A 23,841-nucleotide genomic window follows, 5' to 3' on the forward strand; every position below is an offset into this window, starting at 1 on the left:
CCCCTGAATATCACCAGGGTTAAGTACTGGCTTTGCCCGCTTACCAGACAGTGCAGTAGCAGTTACTGCTAATATTCAGCGGCACTGTCCAGTTAAGTGCTGCTGAATATCAGCAGATAGGCAGGCACAAACAACTTAAATGGACAGGACTCAGGAGGCTCTCCTACTTGGTTAAATCGCTTTGAACATCAACCCCTCTATAATTTTCACTTTTCTTTCACATATTTTGGTGTTATTATCTCGTCTCCCTTTAATTTTAAACTGCTTTGTTCGTGTTACATGAAAGACAATATATATATTAAGTCCAATAAAAATAAGCATAGGTAGTATGTGTAACTCTCAACATTGATCTGTTTGGACAGAGACATTTATTCTCTTGAAATGAGCAATAAACATTCATTTTTTAGGCCCACTCTAGTACCAACCAAAACTCACCCAGACCACATCCCCTTTTTATTTGCATGTTCTTCAGTTGTAGACAAGTATATCCCTGTTTGGTCAAACTGAGGCTTAGATATTTGTGTCAGTGGTTCCCAGACCTGGTCCTGGAGGCATTCCAGCCAGTCAGGTTTTCAGGACATCCACAATGAGTATTCATGAGAGAGATTTGCACCTCATGCAAATCTATCTCATAAATATTCATTATGGATATCCTCAAAACCTGATTGGATGGGGTGCCTCCAGGATCAGGTTTGGGAACCACTGGTTTAAGTAATATGAGCATCTAAGTGCCAGTTTGTGCATGTCTAAAACATGTTTCTAAAATAAATACCTTATTGAAGATATGAAGATAAGGTCTGGAGATTTAGTTTGTGAATGGGGGTCTTATTTCTTACCTGGAAAAGGTGGAGGTGACATTCAAGTGTCCATCGGCAGTGGGGGTGATGACTGTGGTGCACATCTTCAAATGCTCCTTCTTTTGTTCAAACCATTTGGAATTAGAAGCCATACCGACGCTGTACCATGTCCCTACAAACTGGAGATAATCAGTAATAATGCTGATATATGCATTGGTTATCAGTACACTGCCTTATAGGGAAGTGGGGAAATGCATATATTTTCCTAAATGTGAAGCAGGAGCAAACATTTTAGAAAAATACACTCATACAAAAAAACAGTATCATTTAGGGCCTTTTTTACCAAACTGTGCTAGCGATTCCCACGCAGCAATGCCAACGAAGCCCATCCAGAGTGAATGGGCTTTGTCTGCACTGCCGCCACTGGGAATCGCTAGTGCAGTTTGGTAGAAGAGGTCCTTAGTACCTTATAGGGATAATTCTATAAAAATGGCACCAACATTTAAGTGCCAAGACTGCACGTAAATGACCAGAATACCAACATACGCTTATGTTATGTGTTCACGTATGCACGTAAATGCCAATATTCCAGCTATGCACTATTCTATTATGTAAAAGAGTATTGGGCATAATTTTAGACTCTAAATTTAATTTTGATGCCCAAATATATGATCTCTTCAGGAAAACCTTTTTTTCAGGCTATGTCAATTATATGCTATTAGATCTTCTTTGAGTTCAGAAAATTTTAGAATTTTAGTATAATCTATTCTTCTTCCCCAACTTGATTATTGTAATTCTTTGTATAGTAGAATATTAATAAAATTACAAAGTAGATTACAATTACTGCAACATACAGCAGCTAGGTTTATTGATGGCGCATCCCCTTTGCTAAAAAATTTGCCTGTGAAGTTACAAATTCAATTTAAAATAGCATGGTTAATATTCAAATCTCTACATGGAATGAGTTCCTTTCTCAGATGTTGAATCTTTCTAATAATCGCTCAAACTTCCGATCATTAACAACTTTAAAACTGGGCTATCTTACTGTGAAGAAGATTCGTTCCAAGCTAATACCTGAACATTATTTTCCCTATCAGGGTGTAAAAACATGGAATGATATTCCATATAAGTACATAAGTAATGCCACACTGGGAAAAGACCAAGGGTCCATCAAGCCCAGCATCCTGTCCACAACAGCGGCCAATCCAGGCCAAGGGCACCTGGCAAGCTTCCCAAACGTACAAACACTCTACACATGTTATTCCTGGAATTGTGGATTCTTCCCAAGTCCATTTAGTAGTGGTTTATGGACTTGTCCTTTAGGAAACCGTCTAACCCATTTTTAAACTCTGCCAAGCTAACCGCCGTCACCACGTACTTCGGCAATGAATTCCAGAGCTTAATTACGCGTTGGGTGAAGAAACATTTTCTCTGATTTGTTTTAAATTTACTACACTGTAGTTTCATCGCATGCCCCCTAGTCCTAGTATTTTTGGAAAGCATGAACAGACGCTTCACATCCACCTGTTCCACTCCACTCATTATTTTATATACCTCTATCATGTCTCCCCTCAGCTGTCTCTTCTCCAAGCTGAACAGCCCTAGCCTCCTTAGCCTTTCCTCATAGGGAAGATGTCCCATCCCCGCTATCATTTTAGTCTCCCTTCGCTGCACCTTTTCCAATTCCACTATATCTTTCTTGAGATGCGGCGACCAGAATTGAACACAATACTCAAGGTACGGTCGCACCATGGAGCGATATAACGGCATTATAACATCCTCACACCTGTTTTCCATACCTTTCCTAATAATACCCAACATTCTATTCGCTTTCCGAGCCGCAGCAGCACACTGAGCAGAAGGTTTCAGTGTATTATCGACGACGACACCCAGATCCCTTTCTTGGTCCGTAACTCCTAACGTGGAACCTTGCATGAGGTAGCTATAATTCGGGTTCTTTTTTCCCACATGCATCACCTTGCACTTGCTCACATTAAACATCATCTGCCATTTAGCCGCCCAGTCTCCCAGTCTCGTAAGGTCCTTCTGTAATTTTTCACAATCCTGTCGCGAGTTAACAACTTTGAATAACTTTGTGTCATCAGCAAATTTAATTACCTCGCTAGTTACTCCCATCTCTAAATCATTTATAAATATATTAAAAAGCAGCGGTCCTAGCACAGACCCCTGAGGAACCCCACTAACTACCCTTCTCCATTGTGAATACTGCCCATTTAACCCCACTCTCTGTTTCCTATCCTTCAACCAGTTTTTAATCCACAATAGGACTTTTCCTCCTATCCCATGACCCTCCAATTTCCTCTGTAGCCTTTCATGAGGTACCTTGTCAAATGCCTTTTGAAAATCCAGATACACAATATCAACCGGCTCCCCTTTGTCCACATGTTTGTTTACTCCTTCAAAGAATTGAAATAAATTGGTCAGGCAAGATTTCCCCACACAAAAGCCGTGCTGACTTTGCACAGTAATCCATGTCCTCGGATGTGCTCTGTAATTTTGTTTTTAATAATAGCCTCTACCATTTTCCCCGGCACCAATGTCAGACTCACCGGTCTATAATTTCCCGGATCTCCCCTGGAACCTTTTATAAAATGGGCGTTACATTGGCCACCCTCCAATCTTCCAGTACCACGCTCGATTTTAAGGATAAATTGCATATCACTAGCAGTTGCTCCGCAAGCTCATTTTTCAGTTTTATCAGTACTCTAGGATGAATCCCATCCGGTCCAGGAGATTTGCTACTCTTCAGTTTGCTGAACTGCCCCATTACGTCCTCCAGGTTTACCATGAAGTCAGTAAGTTTCTCCGACTCGTCCGCTTGAAATACCATTTCCGACACCGGTATCCCACCCAAATATTCCTCAATGAAGACCGAAGCAAAGAATTCATTCAATCTCTCCGCTATGTCTTTGTCTTCCTTGATTGCCCCCTTTACCCCTCAGTCATCCAGCGGCCCAACCGATTCTTTTGCCAGCTTCCTGCTTTTAATATACCGAAAAAAAATTTTACTATTTTTTTTGCCTCTAATGCTATCTTTTTTTCGTAATCCCTCTTGGCCTTCTTTATCTGCGCCTTGCATTTGCTTTGACACTCCTTATGCTGCTTCTTGTTATTTTCAGACGGTCCCTGCTTCCATTTTCTGAAGGCATTTCTTTTAGCCCTAATAGCTTCCTTCACCTCACTTTTCAACCAGGCCGGCTGTCTTTTGGAGTTCCGTCTTTCTTTTCTAATTAGTGGAATATGTTTGGCCTGGGCCTCCAGGATGGTATTTTTGAACAGCGTCCATGCCTGTTGTACAGTTTTTACCCTCTCAGTTGTCCCCCTAAGTTTTTTTTCCACCGTTCTTATCATTTTATCATAGTCTCCTTTTTTAAAGTTAAACGCTAACGTATTTGACTTCCTGTGTATAATTACTTCAAGGTTGATATTAAAACTGATCATATTATGATCGCTGTTATCAAGCGGCCCCAGTACCATAACGTCCCTCACCAGATCATGCGCTCCACTAAGGACCAAGTCTTGAATTTTTCCTTCTCTCGTCAGCTCCTGCACCAGCTGCTCCATAAAGCTGTCCTTGATTTCATCAAAGAAACAACAAAAAGAGAGTCCAAATCTCTCGCAAAATACACAAAGAAACAACAAGTTGAGCGGAGGATATCCAGAAAGACCAGACTCGTTGTTTCCTTGATTTCATCAAGGAATTGTACCTCTCTAGCGTGTCCCGATGTTACATTTACCCAGTCAATATTTGGATAATTGAAGTCACCCATTATTATCACATTGCCCATTTTGTTTGCGTCTCTGATTTCTTTTATCATTTCTGCGTCTACCTGCTCATCCTGGCGAGGCGGACGGTAGTACACTCCTATCACCCTCCTTTTCCCTTTTATACATGGAATTTCAACCCACAATGATTCAAAGGTGTGATTTGTGTCCTGCTGAATTTGTAATCTATCTGAGTCAAGGCTCTCGTTAATATACAATGCTACCCCTCCACCAGTCCGGTCCACCCTAACACTACAATATACTTTGTACCCCAGTATGACAGTGTCCCACTGGTTATCCTCCTTCCACCAGGTCTCAGTAATGCCTATTATATCCAATTTTTCATTTAGGTCAATATATTCCAATTCTCCCATCTTATTTCTTAGACTCCTAGCATTTACATATAGACATTTCAGAGTATGTTTGTTGTTCCTATTTGCATGATGCTTAGTACTGGACACTACTGATTTGCCATCTTTTGTCTGATCTTTAGTTGTATTTAAGGGCACCTGGCCTACCACGGTCTGTTGTGCAACCTCACTATCCAGAAACCCTATCTTCCCTGTTTGTGAGGTATCTTTGCAAGATACCTTATCCCGAACCATGCGCTTTTGAGCGACTGTCGGCCTTCCCCCTATTTCTAGTTTAAAAGCTGCTCTATCGGGACTTCCGGTGACATCAGCAACCTCGATGGCAGCCTGAACTCATCGCTCTGGCTCAGCCCCGCTAAAATCGCTACTTTTTCGCTATATAACCGGCGGACTTTACCGCGAAACGAAGGCAGGAAGAATATACAAGTGGTACTTACAGGAAAGAAATGGCACAGAAATCGAAAATCGCAGAGGCCAAAGCAGGAGTACGAGGCAGCCTCCGTAATGCTAAAACTGCTAACAGTCATGCGTCATCTCGGGAAGAGGAGGCCTCAGATTTTGATTCGAATCACTCCGACGAAGATACTGGCAACAATAAGGACTCACAGTTCACCAAAGTGCTTCGAGAACTCCGCAAAGACTTAGCTCGCATGAAATCAGACATTGTGGAACGCATTGAAAATTTGCGAGGTGAGATTAAGGAAATTGGTAATCGAGTGGTGGATCTTGAAGGCCGGGTGGACGAACACGTGGATCTGATGAACCAAATGAAAGAGAAGGAGGTGGACTTTGCTAACCAAATGGAGGAATTACAATACAAACTTGATGACATCGAGAACAAAGGGAGACGAAATAATTTAAGATTTCGAGGCATTCCAGAGGCTGGAGATCAAGAAGATGTTCCCAAACTAGTATATGAACTGTGTAAGCATATTTTGAAGGGAGATCCAGATCAACAGGTCCCGGAAATTGAACGAGCCCATAGAGCGCTAAGCAAGTCGCTCCCTAATAAACCCAGGGACATTGTGGTCCGCTTCTGGAAATACTCAGAGAAAGAACATCTATATGGCCTGGCTAGGCAACAAAAGGATTTGTGCTTTCAAGACACACCTATTTCGGTATTCCAAGTCTTATCAGCCTATACTTTACAACAAAGACGAAATATGAAACCGATACTGGAGGTACTGGGGCAAAATAACATAAAATACCGATGGGCTTTTCCCTTTGCAGTATGCTTTACTATTACTGGAAAGCTACACAAAGTTCGCTCCCCGGAGGTGGCACAGCAGATTTTACAAGCAGCGGGCATGATGGGACCGACTACTGAACTACACTTGGAGACTACTGTTGACAAGAGAGACAAAGTGCGACAATGGCAACAAGTTTTTAATAAGGCAAAGAAACCACGGCTGACTATGCGCAACACCTGACTGTAATTGTACTCTAAAGTGAGGTTGCTGAAAGAGTACACGAAACCTGACATTTTCTGCTTTATTTCCTTAGGATCTACATTTATGGCGGAGATAAGTCTGTCGGGTATATGGAGGATGTCATGCGGGGTTGGGTGGAGGTGGTGTGTTTGGGTTGTATACTGCGGGGGTTGATCTTGCTAGGAAGCGAGTGAGTAGACTCCTCTGGGGAATTCTATTTCCGGTGGAAGTTTGCTGCTCTACTTATGAAGGGGAAAGGGGAGGAAGGGAGATGGGAGGCTAGGGGGGGATGGGTTCAGGGGAAACGGGAGGGATGGGTACTACAGTGTCTGCAGATGATATCTAGATATGCAAATGAATTTTCATTTTCTCTCTGTTAAGTATACTCTATGGCAGCTACTTTAAAGATTATGACTCTCAATGTCAAAGGCCTAAATGCTCCTAGAAAGCAACAGTTGATTTGGCAAGAGATAACTAGACATAAACCCCTGGTGGTTATGTTGCAAGAAACTTATTTGAAAAGGGCGCATGAATATTTGTTTAGACATGTTTATTACTCTAAGATTTATTTTGCCTCAAACATATCTGATAAGAAACAAAGAGGGGTAGCGATATTGCTCCAGTCTGACCTGCCAATACAAATCCATCAGGTGAAAAGAGATCCAAAGGGCAGATATCTTCTACTCAGGGGGACATTTGAAAATCAGGAGGTTACTCTGGGATCTATATATGGGCCAAATACTAATCAACCATCCTTCTTTCAATTACTTAAGAAACAAATACACACAGTGCTGGGAGGTCAGCTTATACTGGGTGGTGATTTCAATGCTACTCTTTGCCCTGAAGTGGATAAATCGGGACGCAACTCTGGTAATGACAAAGTCTTGGCCAAACATTTTAACACTTTTGTTAGGGATAAGAGACTTTTTGACTCTTGGAGAGACATGCACCCCACTGAGCGTGATTACTCTTTTTATTCTCCAGTACATTCTACATACTCACGGATTGACTACTTGTTGATTGATAAGTTATTAGGAGATCAACTCACAAAAGCATATATAAATAATATTACTGTATCTGATCATGCTCCTTGTGGGATACAACTAGATTGGCAGACAGGAAAACAGCGGGTAGGGCACTGGACATTAAATAATGGGCTGTTAAAACAGGAAGCAGTTTGTCAGGAATATGTAAAGGTCCTGAAGGAATACCTGTCTTTTAATGTAGCCTCAGGGCCCTCAATTGCTATAGTGTGGGAAGCCCTTAAAGCGGTGTCCAGAGGTCACTTTATTAAGGTTGCTGGAAAGCTTAAGAAACAGAGGTTGCAAGCTACCTTGCAGTTAAGAGAGAAAATTGGGATATTAGAAAGTAAACATAAAGCCACAGGCTCTCTTAAGATATATAGAGCTTTACAAGCTGCCAGAATACAACTAGAAGCCCTGCTAGCTCAAGATCTTGAGTATATTAAAGAAAGACTAAAGCTTCACACATATACCACCAAAAATAAGATAAGTAGGCAGTTAGCTATTAAATTGAGAAAACTAAGAGCAGATCGTAATATTTACCGTATTAAGGGATCCAAAGGAGAAGTGCTCCGAACATCTTCAGAGATTAGAGTCCGTTTCAATGAATATTATGCTAAGCTTTATGCCGAAGATGGGGGTATACAGGAGGAGAGTATTCGATCATACTTGCAAAAAATGGCTCTACCATCCTTAACACAAGATCAACAACAAATGCTAGATGCACCTATTGACATGCGTGAGGTCCTAGCAGTTATAAAAACTTTGAAAACCGCCAAATCACCAGGATTGGACGGCTATACGGCTGAATTCTATAAAAAATTTGCCCCCTACTTGGCACCTGTGTTGACAGATGTGCTTAATGCTGTAGTGAAAGGAGATAATCTCCCGCCAACTATGAAAGAGGCATGGATTGCAGTGATCCTGAAGCCTAAAAAGGAGATGACTGAGTGCTCTTCTTACCGCCCCATCTCTGTACTTAATGTGGACGTTCGCATCCTGGCTAAGGTATTAGCAAGTAGATTAACAGAAATTCTGCCTACCTTAATACATCCAGATCAGGTGGGTTTTGTCGCCAATAGACAGGCCTCGGACAATATTAGACGAACTCTGAATGCTATGTATATTGCCCGGCAGAGTAAAACACCGTATTGTCTACTGAGTGTGGACGCTGAAAAAGCATTTGATAGGGTGCATTGGCCATTCCTACACCAGGTTTTACAACAGTTTGGATTTGGCTCTAATTTTAGGGACTGGATTAAAGAACTATACACTCAGCCGAAAGCAGGGGTAAAAATTAATGGGCAGATATCAGCCTTCTTTGAGCTGAATAGAGGGACACGTCAAGGGTGCCCTCTATCGCCACTTTTATTTGCTTTAGTAATGGAACCATTGGCATGGGCTATTAGGAATCATCCAGGGATAAAGGGAGTGAGGGTGAAAGACTGGGAATCAAAGGTGGCATTGTTTGCAGATGATGTCCTTTTGACCCTTACCTCGCCTTTAGATTCTATACCCCAGGTTATAAGTGAATTGGAAACTTATGGGCAGGTGTCAGGATTTAAGATTAATTATGAGAAAACAGAAGCAATGGCAGGGGGTATGACAGAGGAACAATATCACCGCTGTAAGCAATTATATCCTTTGAGGTGGGTAACTAAGGGTCTTAAATATTTGGGAGTTTTCCTCACTGCTAAATTGCAAGACATTAATGAGGCTAACTATACTCCATTACTGAAAGACATTAGGGAGGACTTGGAAAGATGGGAGCCCCTTGGTTTACCTTGGTTTGGGAGAATAGCCACCGTGAAAATGAATATATTACCACGATTACTGTATCTTTTCCAGGCTTTGCCACTCCCTATTAGTGACCATGTGCTTCACTCCCTGCAGAAACGATTAGAGAAGTTCATCTGGAAAGGAGGCAAATCTAGAATCCACCCCTCCATAATGTATACAGACCGTAAGACCAAAGGTGGTTTAGGGATCCCTAAAGTGGACTTATATCATAGAGCGGCTCAGGTTAAATCCGCAGTGGAATGGTTTCAAGAAGCCCCTCACAAACTTTGGGTAAAGATGGAACAATATACAGTATACTACATAGCCCTTTGAAATTAGGCCACTTACTCTGGTTGCCTCCTAAACATCGTCGCTTGGGGGAGGAGGTGAGCCCGATCATTGAGTTCACTTTGTCATGCTGGGATAAAATGGAACGCTTAAAACAAATCTATTGCTCTCGGTTATCACCTATTGTTTGTAATTTAGCATTCCCATTAGGCTGCACACGCTCAGTTTTCACTAGATGGAAAAAGCAAGGGTTAGATCTATGGGGGCAATTGATTAATAAAAATACCTTCATATCATTCCAGGAATTGGCAGATACATACAGGTTACCCTCTACAGATCAATATGCCTACACTCAATTGATTCATTTTTTGTCATCAGAAGGCAGACGTGCCTATTTAATGGGTGACGTGACCTTTTTAGAAGAACTCTGTGTTCGAGAGCAAGGGACACGTGGCCTTATTACTTTGATCTAAGGGCACTTGCGAGATAACATGTGTGTTAGCCATAAACACAGGGTGCTGTGGGAGAAAGAATTAGGGGTCAGTTACCCAACTGAGGAGTGGCAGAGAATGGAGAGGCGTTCCGTACGCATTTCTCCAGCTGTTAATGTTCAAGAAAATTTAACAAAAGTACTATACCGTTGGTATCTAACCCTGGTAAGGTTAAATCATATGTTTGGAACAGCTTCCTCGACTTGTTGGCGTGGATGTGGCCAACGTGGTACATTGGGCCATATTTGGTGGACATGTTACAAAGTAAAAGCCTTCTGGAAAGCTGTCCAAGCCCGGATTAGATACTGAGTGGGAGTTGCGATACCATATGACCCTGCTGTATTTCTGTTTCATAAAACTATCTTGGGGGTAAATGACTTTGGTCAAGTATTATCAAACATTGCTTATGTGCGGGAAGATTGCTTATTGCTCGCTCATGGAAGCAAAAAAATAGCCCGTCTGTTGTCCAATGGATGACCCTATTGCGGAACATTGCAGAGAGAGAAAGACTGATGGCAAAAGAGAGACACCAGTTGTCGAAATGGACTAAGATCTGGGAACCTTTGGATATACCGAAGACGTAATGAGCTATAGAGAAACATTTGATATGGTGAATCACTGTTGTTACCTTAGACACTGTAAGGGGAAGGGGAATTTGGAGGGTATTTTGACCAATAACGTGGAAATGTTTTATTGCAGTTTGTTTAGGGGGAAGAAGGGGGGGGGGGGAAATATGTAAAACACCAAGAATATTGAATGTTTTATTACTCAATGAATGAGTATTGAAGAAACAAGTTCCAGGTTTTGCAGTGTGTACTAAAGCCTGGAAGTTTAATGTTGTGCCTGTATTTACATTTTGTCTTACTTATTCAATAAAGATTCTTGTTTAAATAATTAAAAAAAAGCTGCTCTATCTCCTTTTTAAATGCCAACGTCAGCAGCCTGGTCCCACCCTGGTTAAGATGGAGCCCATCCTTTCAGAATAGGCTCCCCCTTCCCCAGAATGTTGCCCAGTTCCTAACAAATCTAAAACCCTCCTCTCCCTGCACCATCGTCTCATCCACGCATTGAGACTCCAGAGCTCTGCCTGTCTCTTGGGCCCTGCGCGTGGAACAGGTAGCATTTCAGAAAATGCTACACTAGAGGATCTGGATTTGAGCTTTCTACCTAAGAGCCTAAATTTGGCTTCCAGAACCTCTCTCCCACATTTTCCTATGTCATTGGTACCCATATGTACCAAGACAACGGACTCCTCCCCAGCACTATCTAGAATCCTATCTAGGTGACGCGTGAGGTCTGCCACCTTCACACCAGGCAGGCAAGTCACCAGGCGATCCTCACGTCCACCAGCCACCCAGCTATCTATATACCACTACAGAGTAGACGTATTCTTTCATATACTCTATTTTTGGAATACCACTACAGAGTAGACGTATTCTTTCATATACTCTATTTTTGGAAAGTTTTGAAGACATTGCATTTGTAAATTACATCAAAGAATAAACTTTGAACAGAAATTCAGGAGCATCTTAAGTTAATTAACTCATTAGCCATATACAAAGAAGGAAACCAATTACATAGTATAGTGCACATAAAACTGATATATGATTTTAATATAAATTTGTAATTTAAATATAAATCAAGTTACTGTATTATCTCTTAATCTTTTTGCTGAAGATGTCTAATATTGTAAACTGCCTTGAATTCTGACAAGGTAAATTGCAGAATAGAATAGAATATATGTTTCTTACCAACCTAGGTGCAAGCATTTATATCAGTTCTATGACCAGTGTAAGTGGTTGCACCTAAATTATAAGCATATATTTTACCTGGTACGATAGCATTCTATAAAGGAAAATAGGCTCCTTCTTTTATACAGTAGGCTCCAGAATGGCATCTCTTGGCACCAAAATGTTGATGCTGCTTTATACAAGTGCACAGAATTGGGGTAATTCAATAACCTAGGCACTCACATTTACACACACATTATGCACATAACTGGAATACTAGCATTTACATGCATCTCTACCACATACATGCTAAGTGCTAGCAGGGCACCTAAGTACTAGTCTGCAAATACCCACATAACTTACATAGCATGTATTTGCAAGGGAGGTATAAACATTGGATGAACATGGGCAGGACATAGGCAGGGCTTTCACTTATGTGAATAACTTACAGATGCCTAATTGGAGGTACTCAGTTATAGAGGTGCCCCCAATATGTGTAAGCACCGGTGCTTATACATGTAGGTGCAGTTTTGGCTATGCACATGAATACATTCTGGTCCTAATATGTATAAGTGTGAGATTTTACAACATTCTACATGCAAGAGCAGACAATTAAGGAGTGAAGATTCTATAGGACATTTTAAATACCAGAGGGTTAAACACAATTGCTTCCTCAACCACTCTTCTAAATTCCCAGCAGCAGTGAGCTGTTTGCTATCATTTATGTATGCCTCAGAGGAGGTAGAAAAGTAAACAGGGAAATTTTAAATTATACTCCGGCATATATTTTGACTACCCAAACCACACTCAGAACACTGTCTTTTTGAATACATGTATCACATGGCATCTACATGTGCAAACAGTGGCATTTTGAAATTAGTATTGTGACATATTAGGTGTGTCACTGGAGACTGTGTTGGCAAACAGGGTGGTAAAGGCTAGGAGTCCCCATAATCCCCAGGAAGTCAGTCCAAGATCAGGTGGAAGTCACAGATGGAAACCCAGGGGCTAAGATCCTAGTTGCAAGGAACAGGATGCAGAGGAAGACAGGCTCATCCCTGGGGAGAGTGGTATCAGCTCAAGTAGATTTTGGCATGTAGCCAAGCCCCTAGGTTTAAGAAAGGAGCAGCCCATATAGCCTGCCCTACCCAGTTAAAGCACAGATAAAGGGAGGGAACCCTGGAAAAATGACTATCCACCTTATAATTGAAAGAGAAAAACGCCTAGATTTCGACCCAAATCGGGAGATAGACGTTTATCTGACAAAAACGAATAAATCGGTATAATGGAACGGCGATTTTGAACGTTTTCAACTGCACTCCATCGCGGAAGCGTACAAAGTTGAAGGGGGCGTGTCGGAGGCGTGGTTATCGGCCGAGGAGAGATGGGCGCCTTTCGCCGATAATGGGAAAAAAGTATGCGTTTGTAGCTAGAATTTAGGGCACTTTTCCTGGACCCTGTTTTTTCACGAATAAGGCCCCAAAAAGTGCCCTAAATGACCAGATTACCCCCAGAGGGAATCGGGGATTACCTCCCCTGACTCCCCCAGTGGTCACTAACCCCCTCCCACCACAAAAAAATGATGTTTCACAACTTTTTATTTTCACCATCAAATGTCATACCCACCTCCCTGGCAGCAGTATGCAGGTCCCTGGAGCAGTTGTTAGGGGGTGCAGTGGACTTCAGGCAGGTGGACCCAGGCCCATCCCCCCCCTACCTGTTACAATTGTGCTGCTTAATGCTTATTAGTCATCCAACCCCCCAAACTCACTGTATCCACATGTAGGTGCCCCCCTTCACCCCTTAGGGCTATAATAATGGTGTAGACTTGTGGGCAGTGGGTTTTGAGGGGGATTTGGGGGGCTCAACACACAAGGGAAGGGTGCTATGCACCTGGGAGCTCTTTTACCTTTTTTTTTTGTTTTTGTAAAAGTGCCCCCTAGGGTGTCCGGTTGGTGTCCTGGCATGTGAGGGGGACCAGTGCACTATGAATCCTGGCCCCTCCCATGAACAAATGCCTTGGATTTATTTGTTTTTGAGCTGGGCGCTTTCATTTTCCATTATCACTGAAAAACAAAAACGCCCAGCTCACAAATTGTCGAATAAAACATGGACGTCTATTTTTTTCGAAAATACGGTTCGGTCCGCCCCTTCACGGACCCGTTCTCGGAAATAAACGCCCATGGAGATAGACGTTTTCGTTCAATTATGCCCCTCTATATGAAGTAGCTCTAAGGAAACCCCCCCAAGCACTAAGCATGGGAGGAGCCAGTGGAGAACAGACAGCAAACAAGCTCCTACCTGACAGAGTTACAAAGGGTGAAAGAGTTTGTTGTTTAGGATTTGTTTTCCAAGGAGGAAAAGTACTGGCTGCACATTCCCCAGGAAGGACAGGGAAAGCCACAAGGGGTAAGGGAAGGAAGCAAACCTTCAGGCACATGGAGCCAAGCAGGCTGGATGAAGAACAGGAGACAACATGACGTCACAAGGCTGAAGAAGGTTTCCCCCAGCAGCCGCCATATTGGTACACTCAAAACAAAGTATGAAGTCTATCAGCTTCTATATCCATGTTGTCATTGTTCATTGTTTTTTTTATCTCAGTTATATTTGGAAACATCTCAGCTTGTGCAGCATGCAGATGTACACAGAGGAACTGACACAACGGAATAACCATTCATCAGTTAGAGTAGTAATTTGTCCTAAATCGTAATCATTGTGTCATTTGGAGGGGCTGGTTATAGGGACACTCTAGCATGCATTGAGATTTCAGCTAGCAAAGGGGCAATAAAATAGACATCATGTTATGAGAATAAGGTGTTCAACATTCAGAGTTTTTATTTTTAAGTACAACGATTTTTTTTTAACTTTAATTAGGTTGAAACCTGGGAGCCTTTAAAATCTTTTTTCCTATAAATAGATCAAATGAGAAAGATAGTATGTGGGAACATGCTCCTTTTGTTTTTGTGGAATGCAGTGGTATATTATTAAAATGCACTTGTTTTTTTTATTACTACTATTTAAAAACTAGGTATTGAATAATGAGGGAAGAGCTACCTTCATGAAGAAGTTCTGTTTGGATGTAAATGGCATGTTTTGTTTTTGATTTTTTTAAATCTTTGTCTCCTGGCTGTGTGTTAGGATACAGATGAGTCCTGGGAATAATGATGGCTAAGGGAAAACAGCAGTTGAACAGTTGGAGCTGAATGACATTTATTCTTCATAATTTTTATTACTTTATATTAAACTTAAACAGAAATACACTGTTAAGTGAAAAACAGCCAATAAAGAAACATTTTACATTAATCCATTCACCATTACAGTTCAATGGCTTCCTTAGACCTCAAAATTTGGGGGGTTAGAATACGTGGAGTACTTCTACATTATCAGTTTTCAATACATTTATATAAGAAAATATGACACCGTAATCTCAATCCTATTATTATCTCTATCGTTGTTTTGAGTCTAAGAACAACTTAAGCTGATCTGGAACATAAAAAACATATTTAGTACTGTTAAACCTCACAATACATTTACATGGATAGGCTAACAGAAAAGAGCCTCCCAGTTCCGTTATTTTTGACCGCATTGAAAGAAACTGCTTTCGCTTTTGTTGTGTCACTTTTGTTACATTTGGATATAACCATATTTTTTCTCCACCGAAATTGTGGTCTGTTGTTTTAAAGTAAAGTCTCATTACTGCATTTAAGTCCTGTTGGAAAAGAAAAGTTACCAACAAAGTCGCTCTTTCAGTGGCAGTTTCTATTGTCTGTTCCAGAATCGCTGTTATATTTCCCACATCCAACTCATGTCCAGATTGAACCTTTATTATTTCATCCTTCTTTCTTGTATTAGGTATAAAGTAAATTTTTTCTAATGGAGGAATCGCTTCTTGAGGATATTTTAAGTTCTCTTTAAGAAATCTTGCAAATAAATCTTGGGGAGAGACCCCATATAATTTAGGAAAATTAAGCAAACGCAGGTTCAATCTTCTATTATAATTTTCAATATTTTCAAGTTTTCTCCTAATACTGCAACTTTAAATTCATTAGTTTGTTCCACTTCCTTTTGCAAACTCTCAATTTTCTGAGAAAAATCTTGATTAGTTGTCTCAACAGAATCTTTCAATTCTTGAATCTTATTTCCTAGGGTTTTTACCTCTCCAGATGAATTTAAGAGGGTTTTCTCCATCTCTAACAGTTTCAGCCATATTGTCCCCAGGCTAACCTCCGTTTCTTTCCCAGCGGATTTGGCTGTTAATATTGAGTCAGTCACCCCACTAGGACCGCCAGCTTCCACACTTCCGGTGTTCGTTGGTTTCTCCTGCTGACTCACTACAACCGCTGGGCTTGGAGGGATCTTCGAGAACGGCGGGGGGGAAAGAGATGTTTCACATTCCGGCGAGAGTCCCGCTCCACCCGACTCTCCCGCCAAGGAATCCACTCCGCTCACTGCCTGAGAAAGAGCGGGGAAGAAACGCTCCAGACCAGTTCTCGCTGGCGTGGACGTCCCGGTAGGTGGGGGAACTACCCGGACTATTCCTTTTCTTTTGGAGTGAGGCATTTTCTCAACAAGAACAAAAAACTAGCCGATCTGGCTGGAGCGATCTCACTGCACACCCGCTCTCGGCGCCATCTTGACACGCCCCCCGAGAATGAATGACATTTATATTTTGCAAATGGTAATGCATAGCTTGAAGGGATGTCTTTGTCAGAACAGAATAAATCGCTTCTTAGCTATTTTGGTGGGTAGAAACAGTCAGGTGGGCTTATAAGGAGGGAGGGGAGAGCGTAAGGGGAAGGGTTCTTAGGGTACGTTTCTCTGTAAAAGTTTATATTGTGCCATATTGAATGGTTCACTGGTTTTTCTTGTTCTGCATGAAGCTTATCTACCAACATGTTGTGCTTTGAATAAAGATGATTTAAACATAAAAATTTGAGCTGCATTTCGATTAAAATTTTTAATTGTTCAATTAAAGGTAGGGCATAGCCAGAGAAGAGCACATATTTTCTCCCCTCCCCCTCCAATAGTTATCACTGCCAAAGTGACCCCCTTCCTCTTTGCACTGACTCAGGAGCAAGGGTGCCTCCAGCTGCCACTCCTTGATCATGCTCGGTTCATGTTTGAACTTGGGGAGTGCAAGCATCGGTGGCTGCAGGTATGTCACTGACGTCCTTGTTCCTAAGGCAGTACGAGGAGTAAGAGGGTGACTCAGGTAGTAGATTTCTTTAGCTGGCGAGGCTACAACATCCCTACCACCCCACCCCAGGTCCATTATCTCTCTCTCTCTTCCCTCCCTCCTTCCCTATCTCTCTTTGAGCCCAACATCTCTCCCTCTCTCTTCTCCCTCCACTGCCCTCCCTCAGGTCCATTATCTCTCTTTCTTCCCTCTCTCCCAAACCCCAGACCAACACTTCTCTCTTTTTTTCTCTTCCCTCCACCCTCTCCATCCTTCCCTCCACCCCAGGTTCATTATCTTTCTCTCTCTCCCTTCCCTCCCTCTAAGCCCAACAAGTCTGCTTTTCTCTTCTCCCTCCACTACTCTCCCTCCATCCTTCTCTCCCTCAGTTCAGCTTCTCTATCTATTTCCCCCTTCCCCACTGTACAATCCACCATCTCTTAGCCTTGTCCATGGTTCTCTCTCAATTTCCCCCTTCCCTCCCCCAAAGTCTGGCATCTCTCCCTTACCCCACCCTCAGCTCTCTCAAGTCCACTGTAATTCCCTCAAGCCCTACTTCCTCTTTGGCTCTCTCAAGCAGCCTATAGCTCTTTCAGGCCCCCATGGCTCTCTCAGGCTCCCTTCCCCTGCAGCTCTCTCAAGTCTTCTTCCCTTGTTCCTGCCCGTGACTCGCTCTCCCTCCCCCTGCACACACCCCCATACCCGCATCTGCATCTGTACCCGTAGTACCTTTTAAAACAAAGTCTTTGGCCTCTCTTCTTCTCTCCCCTCCCCTCTCAGACCTGACCACGGATCTCTCTCTTCCCACCCAACATACTGCACCTGCATCCCCCCACCCAGTATCTTTTGAAACAGCAAGTCTTTGGCACTGCAGGCCAGCAGCAGCCGTACTGAAAGGCTGCCTATAGCCTGCATCAAGCCTTTCCCTCTGTCCCATCCTGCCACATCTGATGCAACTTCCTGTTTATAGAAGGGGCATGCCGGGTCAGAGACAAGACCCTTTCAGTATGGCTGCCACTGGGCTGCAGGGCTGAAGTCTTGTTGTTTCAAAAGGTACTGTGGGGATGGATGCGGACAGGGGGGAATGGAAACAGGGGGAGAGTCACGGGAAGGTCTGGGAGGGGAAGGAGGTATGTGTGTAGAACTGTAAATAAAAAACACTAGCCTGTGCTCAATTTAACAATTGTTTATTGATATATCAATATATGAGAACATACAATGGCAGACAAGATATGTTCTAACTTTACTTTCATTTAATTTCAATATATTCTATCTTTATAACACCAGGCTTCCCAAGGCAAATTACAACAGTTAAGATGAACCCATCAGGAAACAGGATATCCTCACTGAATCTGGCCATGCATTACTGTATTCTATAGAACAGTGTAGAAAAATGAGCGCGAAATTCAGAGTTTATTACTGTTGTTTCTACCAGCTATAATAATTTTTATGCTATTTTAGTGATTTTCAATTTTATTTAATGATATATATCTACATATGGGAAGCTTTCAAATAAATAAAAAAATGCTGTCAAATTAAAAAATAATAATAATAAAATCCTTAACCTCCAGCTTTTAAGACACTGCCTATCCAGCTGAAACAGCTTTAGACCTTTTACAGATGGACCATGCATAGACAATTGTGAAGGAGAGGACCTGGGGGTAGATAAGATGGAAGTGGAAGAGGAAGAAGGGGGGAGGCTCACGAGCAGACATAGGCAGAACAGAGCCTTGCCTCCATTCCATCCCCAGAGAGCGAGAAAAGTAGTAATGCCCCCTAGAAAAGGGTGGAGAGAAAAGGACTACATTACCCAGCATTCCCCGAGAGAGAGCAGAGAAAGGGTCGTGACCCCTGTAAAATGGAGGAGAGGAAGAGACTACATTTCCCAGCAACCTCAGGGCAAAGCCTGGAACAGAGATTACCTTCCCCAGCAGGAACAGGGGGAGAACTCTAACAAGGAAAGGGTGGTGCCCCTGCAGGGTAATCAAGGGAAAGAGGAACAGCTGCAAAGTGGGTGGGACGGGGAGCCCATGGAGTATCAAGAAGCTGGGCAGAGAGAAAGAGAGGAGAGCGAGGAAGAGCCTATGGACCTCTCAGCCTGGGCTCACTCTTTAGGTAACAAAATAAGAGAGCATGTAACCTCATGGTATGGTAACTGGGCTAAGAGAGGAAAGAGGAAAGGTCATGTGGGAGGATGGGTCAGTGCTTAGAGAGAGTGACCCAGATGGGTGGGGCCTTTTCATTTTCCAGAGCTCAGGCTGTGATTGAACTGTGAGGTTAAAAAGTTGAAGAGGGATGAGAGATTTTCTCGGAGTGGGCTGTGCCCAGCAGGAAGAAGGTGGAGTGTGAACTGAGGCTAAAAAGCCTAAAAGAAGCTGAAGGGGTTTGAGCTGTGTGCTGAAGCCTGAAGAACTGTGTTTGGTTTTTTTTTGTTGGAACTGCTTGCAGTGTATTGCCCCCTTCCAAGGGAGAGGGGGGGGGGGGGGGGAAGAAAGAAGACCCAGGGCTATAAAACTGTCTGAAAGGAACCCAGCTGGGTGCTAGAAGCCTGGGAGTTAAAAGTTGTTTTTTTTTTCTTTCTTGCTGTGTTTGTACCCCTGAGAGGAGCAACAGGGGTAATTGTGAGGTTTTTTGTTGATTCAAGTATTGTGTCTTTTTGCACTGCTGGACTGTTGGATCCCAAGCAAAATAAAGAACTAGCTAGTTTTGCTTTGAAGTGGATTTCTTTGAGCCCTGCCCTGTGGACTGCAGTGAACCAGGAGGTTGGGCAGCAAGGGTGAAGGGGAGATCCCGAGGACCCTCCAGCGGAGGGGAGGATCTTCACACAATACATTATTTCTAATAAGTGTTTGCTATTGTTTTGGATTTCTCAGTGTGACAGCAAGCTCCGCCTACTGGTTTCAGCCCACATAGATTGACTCCTGCAGTCTCCTGTTCTTTCTCCAACCTCCTTGTATGGGTTTGTACCTCAGAAGAAAGCTAGTGGTAATGTGGGGGAAGGGCAGGCATAGGCTGAAGCAATCATGCAGGGAAGTCCAAGCTTGAGGGAAGGATCCTGTAGGCAAACTGGGAAATGCAGTCCCTAACCAAAGTTGTGGCTTGTGTGCTCCTGAAAAAAAGGAAGGGGCGAGACTCAGAAATTACTGTAGGGAGAAGGGCAACTAGAAATGGCAGTATGTGAAGGAGCAGGAGGGAGACAGCCGTGACCAGAGGGAAATAGAGACTTACCCTACCTCTGAAATTATGGACACACGAAGTCAGGGGCGTAGTCAGACACCCAATTGTGGGTGGGCCCATAGGCATCGTGTAAGCCTCCCCAACCCAACCATGACCTTCCCCTAGCTCCTTCCTGTCAGTACTTGGTCACTTGCCATGCCAGATCACTGCCTTCTTGAATTCAGGGCAGGAACAAGAAAATAAAAATTGTAATCTTCCTCTCCCTGCCACCCACCCACTCACTTCTTTGATTTTTAGAAAGCTTTTGATAAAGTTCCTCATGAGAGACTCCTGAGAATATTAAAGAGTCATGGGACAGGAGGCAATTTTCTGGTGTGGATTAGGAATTGGTTATTGGACAGGAAACAGAGGGTAGGGTTAAATGGTCATTTCTCTCAATGGAAGAGGGTGAACAGTGGAGTGCCATAGGGATCAGTACTGGGTCCGGTGCTATTTAACAAATTTATAAATGATATGGAAATCGAAATGATGAGTGAGGTGATTAAATTTGCAGATGACACAAAACTATTCAATGTTATTAAAACACGTGCGGACTGTGAAATATTGCAGGAAGATCTTAGGAAACTGAAAGACTGGGCATCCAAATGGTAGATGAAACTTAATGTGGCCTAATGCAAGGTGCTACACATTGGAAAGAATAATCTGCATCATACTTACCTGATGCTAGTATCCACCTTGGGGGTCAGCACTCAAGAAAAAGATCTAGGTGTCATTGTAGATAATATGCTGAAATTTTCTGCTCAATGTGTAGCGACAGTCAAAAAAGCAATCAGGATGCTAGGAATTAGTAGGAAAGGGATGGTGAATAAGATCAGAAATACTATAATGCCTCTGTCTCTCTCCATGGCGCAACCGCATCTTGAGTACTGCGTTCAGTTCTGGTCGCTGCATCTCAAAAAAGATACAGTGGAATTAGAAAAAGTTCAAAGAAGAGCGACCAAAATGATAAAAGGGATGGAACTCCTCTCATATGAGGAAAGGCTAAAGAGGTTAGGGCTCTTCAGCTTGGAAAAGTGATGGATGAGGGGAGATACAATTGAGGTCTACAAAATCCTGAGTGGTGTAGAACAAGTAGAAGTGAATCAATTTTTTTTTTTTTTTACTCTTTCAAAAAATACAAAGACCAGGGGACACTCAATGAAATTACATGGAAATACTTTTAAAAGAAAAAGTAGGAAATATTTTTTCACTCAATGAATAGTTAAGCTGTGGAAATCTTTGCCAGAGGATGTAGTAACAGTGGTTAGCATAATAGTGGATAGCGTATCGGGGTTTAAAAGTTTGAACAACTTCCTGGAGGAAAAGTCCATAGTCTGCTATTGAGACAGACATGAAGAAGCAATTGCTTGCCCTGGGATTGGTAGCATGGATTGTTGCCACAATTTGGGTTTCTGCCAGGTACTGGTGACCTGGCTTGGCCACTGTTGGAAAGATACTGGGCTAGGTAGATCATTGGTCTGACCCACTATGGCTACTCTTACATTCTTATGTACCAGCTGAAGAATCTGGGCATCTCTCTCCCTCCTCGCAAGCATTCTGGCATCTCTCAACTCCACCCCACCCAACACCCCTGTACCTTTTCATTCCTGCAGTGCTTTGCCAGCAGCAAGCAGTGACTCATACCCACTGCTCATGTTGGCCCAGAGTCTTCCCTCTGACACAACTTCCATACTGTTTCCAGAAAATTCTGAACTGGCATACGCAGTGGGTTTGAGTTGCTGCTTGCTGCCAGGAAAGTACTGAAGGGTTAAAAAGGTATGGCAGGGTGGGCCAGAGTGGGGTAATGATTGAATTAAGAGATGATCAGTCACCTGGCAGAGTGGAGGGTGATATGCCGGGCAAGGTTCATGTGTCCACCTAGTTTAGGCTCAGGCCCACCCATAGGTGGTTGGTGGCCCAAATGTTTGGGGAGGCTAAATAGGGTGGGGTCAGGGGTGGTACCAGAGGTGGGACTTACATCCATAATTATCTGACAACACACTGAAAAAAATAAGTAAAAGTAAAATAGTCACAAGTAATACCTTTTATTAAATTTAGATATTAGATATGTATCATATGTCAAAGAATAAAGTGGTTGCTCAAACTGAGAGCTTGGTATCTGAACAGTATAGTTTATTGACCTGGGGAAAATCCACTGCTTATTTCTGGGATAAGCAGCATATTGAGCTTTTTTGGGATCTTGCCAGGTATTTGTGACCTGGATTGTCCACTGATGGAAACAGGATGCTGGGCTTGATGGACCCTTGGTCTGTCCCAGTGTGGCAATACTAATGTACTTAGGAAAGAACATTTCTACAGAATAGGCAGCCAGAACTTTGGATGTCACAAAAGCACCAGTGCCAAGGTCCAATTTCCAGAGTCCAGAGTGTACAGATATCAATGTGTCCCATCCCAAATGTGAAAAGTACCACCCTAATTAGTGAGATTGAAGGTTAGTAAGTGAAAGTTTTCTTGCAGTGTATTCAGTGTATAAATTTGTTATACACTGAGTCCCAAGGAAGGGCTGCTGGTTATTGATAAGTGATGCTTCTATGTGCATGTAAAAAGGCAGCCGCTGTGCACACAGCTCTATATTCCCGCAGGTGGCTTCTCCTTATTTAAGGTCACTGAGTCAGGGAGGTAGCGAGTCAGGCAGGCGGGGTAAGCAGATTACAGGTAAGCATAGATAAAAATCATTTAAAATGTTAAAAACTCATGCAAACATAAAAACATAAGCATCCAATCACAATTAAAAAAATAAACCTAAAACAAAAGTATATTAAAAAGGACATTGTAAAAAAGCCTTTGTTGAAAAAAAAGGGGGTCCCAATATTCAAAAGAAAATATCTGTATAGCAAGAACCTGTATATGAATATTTGCACTGTCTGCTTGTATTCATGAATGTTCAGTGGCACTGCACAAATAGTGCCACTGAATGTTCTTATAGACCACCTTAGCATGATTTGGATAGTGCCAGGCAGTGTTAGGTAGAGTGATGGCAGAGCAGCCCAGTGATCTAGAGAGCAGTGATACTCAGATTGCTATCCAGATAGTTACAAAGCTGGCCTAATGTTATCCAGATAGCTACTCAGATACTAGTCTAAATGTCACCTCTCTCTCTGTATAGTGGTGGTTCAGCTCATTCTAGCCTGATATTCATTGGATCTCCAGCCCCCGGGCCTACGTGTCAGGGGGGGTGTTGGGGGGGCTAGAGGTCCATTGGAAATCCTGCCCCCCATGTTGCTGTGCTGGGGGGATATGGGGGCTTGGGGGCACTAGCCACTAGGGCCTTGATTGATTTTGGGGGGGGGGGGGATTGGAGTGCCTGCAAGCACAGTGCTCCCCATTCCTCCCCAATGCTCCACAAACCCTATTGTCAGCTCTAAGCTGGCATAGGGTTTGCTGCAGGAAAAGCACCAATATTTGGTGCACTGCCCACTGAGCATTTGGGAGGAATAGGTAATGCCCTGTTTAGCATGCATTTGCATGCTCATTGCGTTCAGATCTGGTGAGCACATTGTTACACACCCTAGTATGGCGCTATTGGCCTCTAGTGCCTGCATTTGCTTCTGATCATTGGAGCATGGGCAAATCTCTCTTATCTGTACCCTTCTCCTCCACTGCAAACTCCAGAATCCATTCCTTTTATCTTGCTGCACCATACGCCTGGAATAGACTTCCTGAGCCAGTACGTCAAGCTCCATCTCTGGCCGTCTTCAAATCTAGGCTAAAAGCCCACCTTTTTGAGGCTGTTT

At 42.9% G+C, this 23,841-nt stretch overlaps 1 protein-coding gene across 1 annotated transcript in view; it reads right to left on the minus strand.

Moving 5' to 3' along the window:
- The window catches only part of LOC115472606 (lipocalin-like), a 112,112-nt gene that overhangs the window by 85,641 nt on the left and 2,630 nt on the right, over positions 1–23,841 (minus strand). Inside the window, exon 2 of the mRNA XM_030206912.1 lies at positions 837–976. Coding sequence (XP_030062772.1) covers positions 837–976 — 140 coding nt within the window. The remainder of the gene's footprint in view (positions 1–836; positions 977–23,841) is intronic.

The sequence above is a fragment of the Microcaecilia unicolor genome, chromosome 6 (assembly GCF_901765095.1).
Source record: "Microcaecilia unicolor chromosome 6, aMicUni1.1, whole genome shotgun sequence".
Lineage (NCBI taxonomy): Eukaryota > Metazoa > Chordata > Amphibia > Gymnophiona > Siphonopidae > Microcaecilia > Microcaecilia unicolor.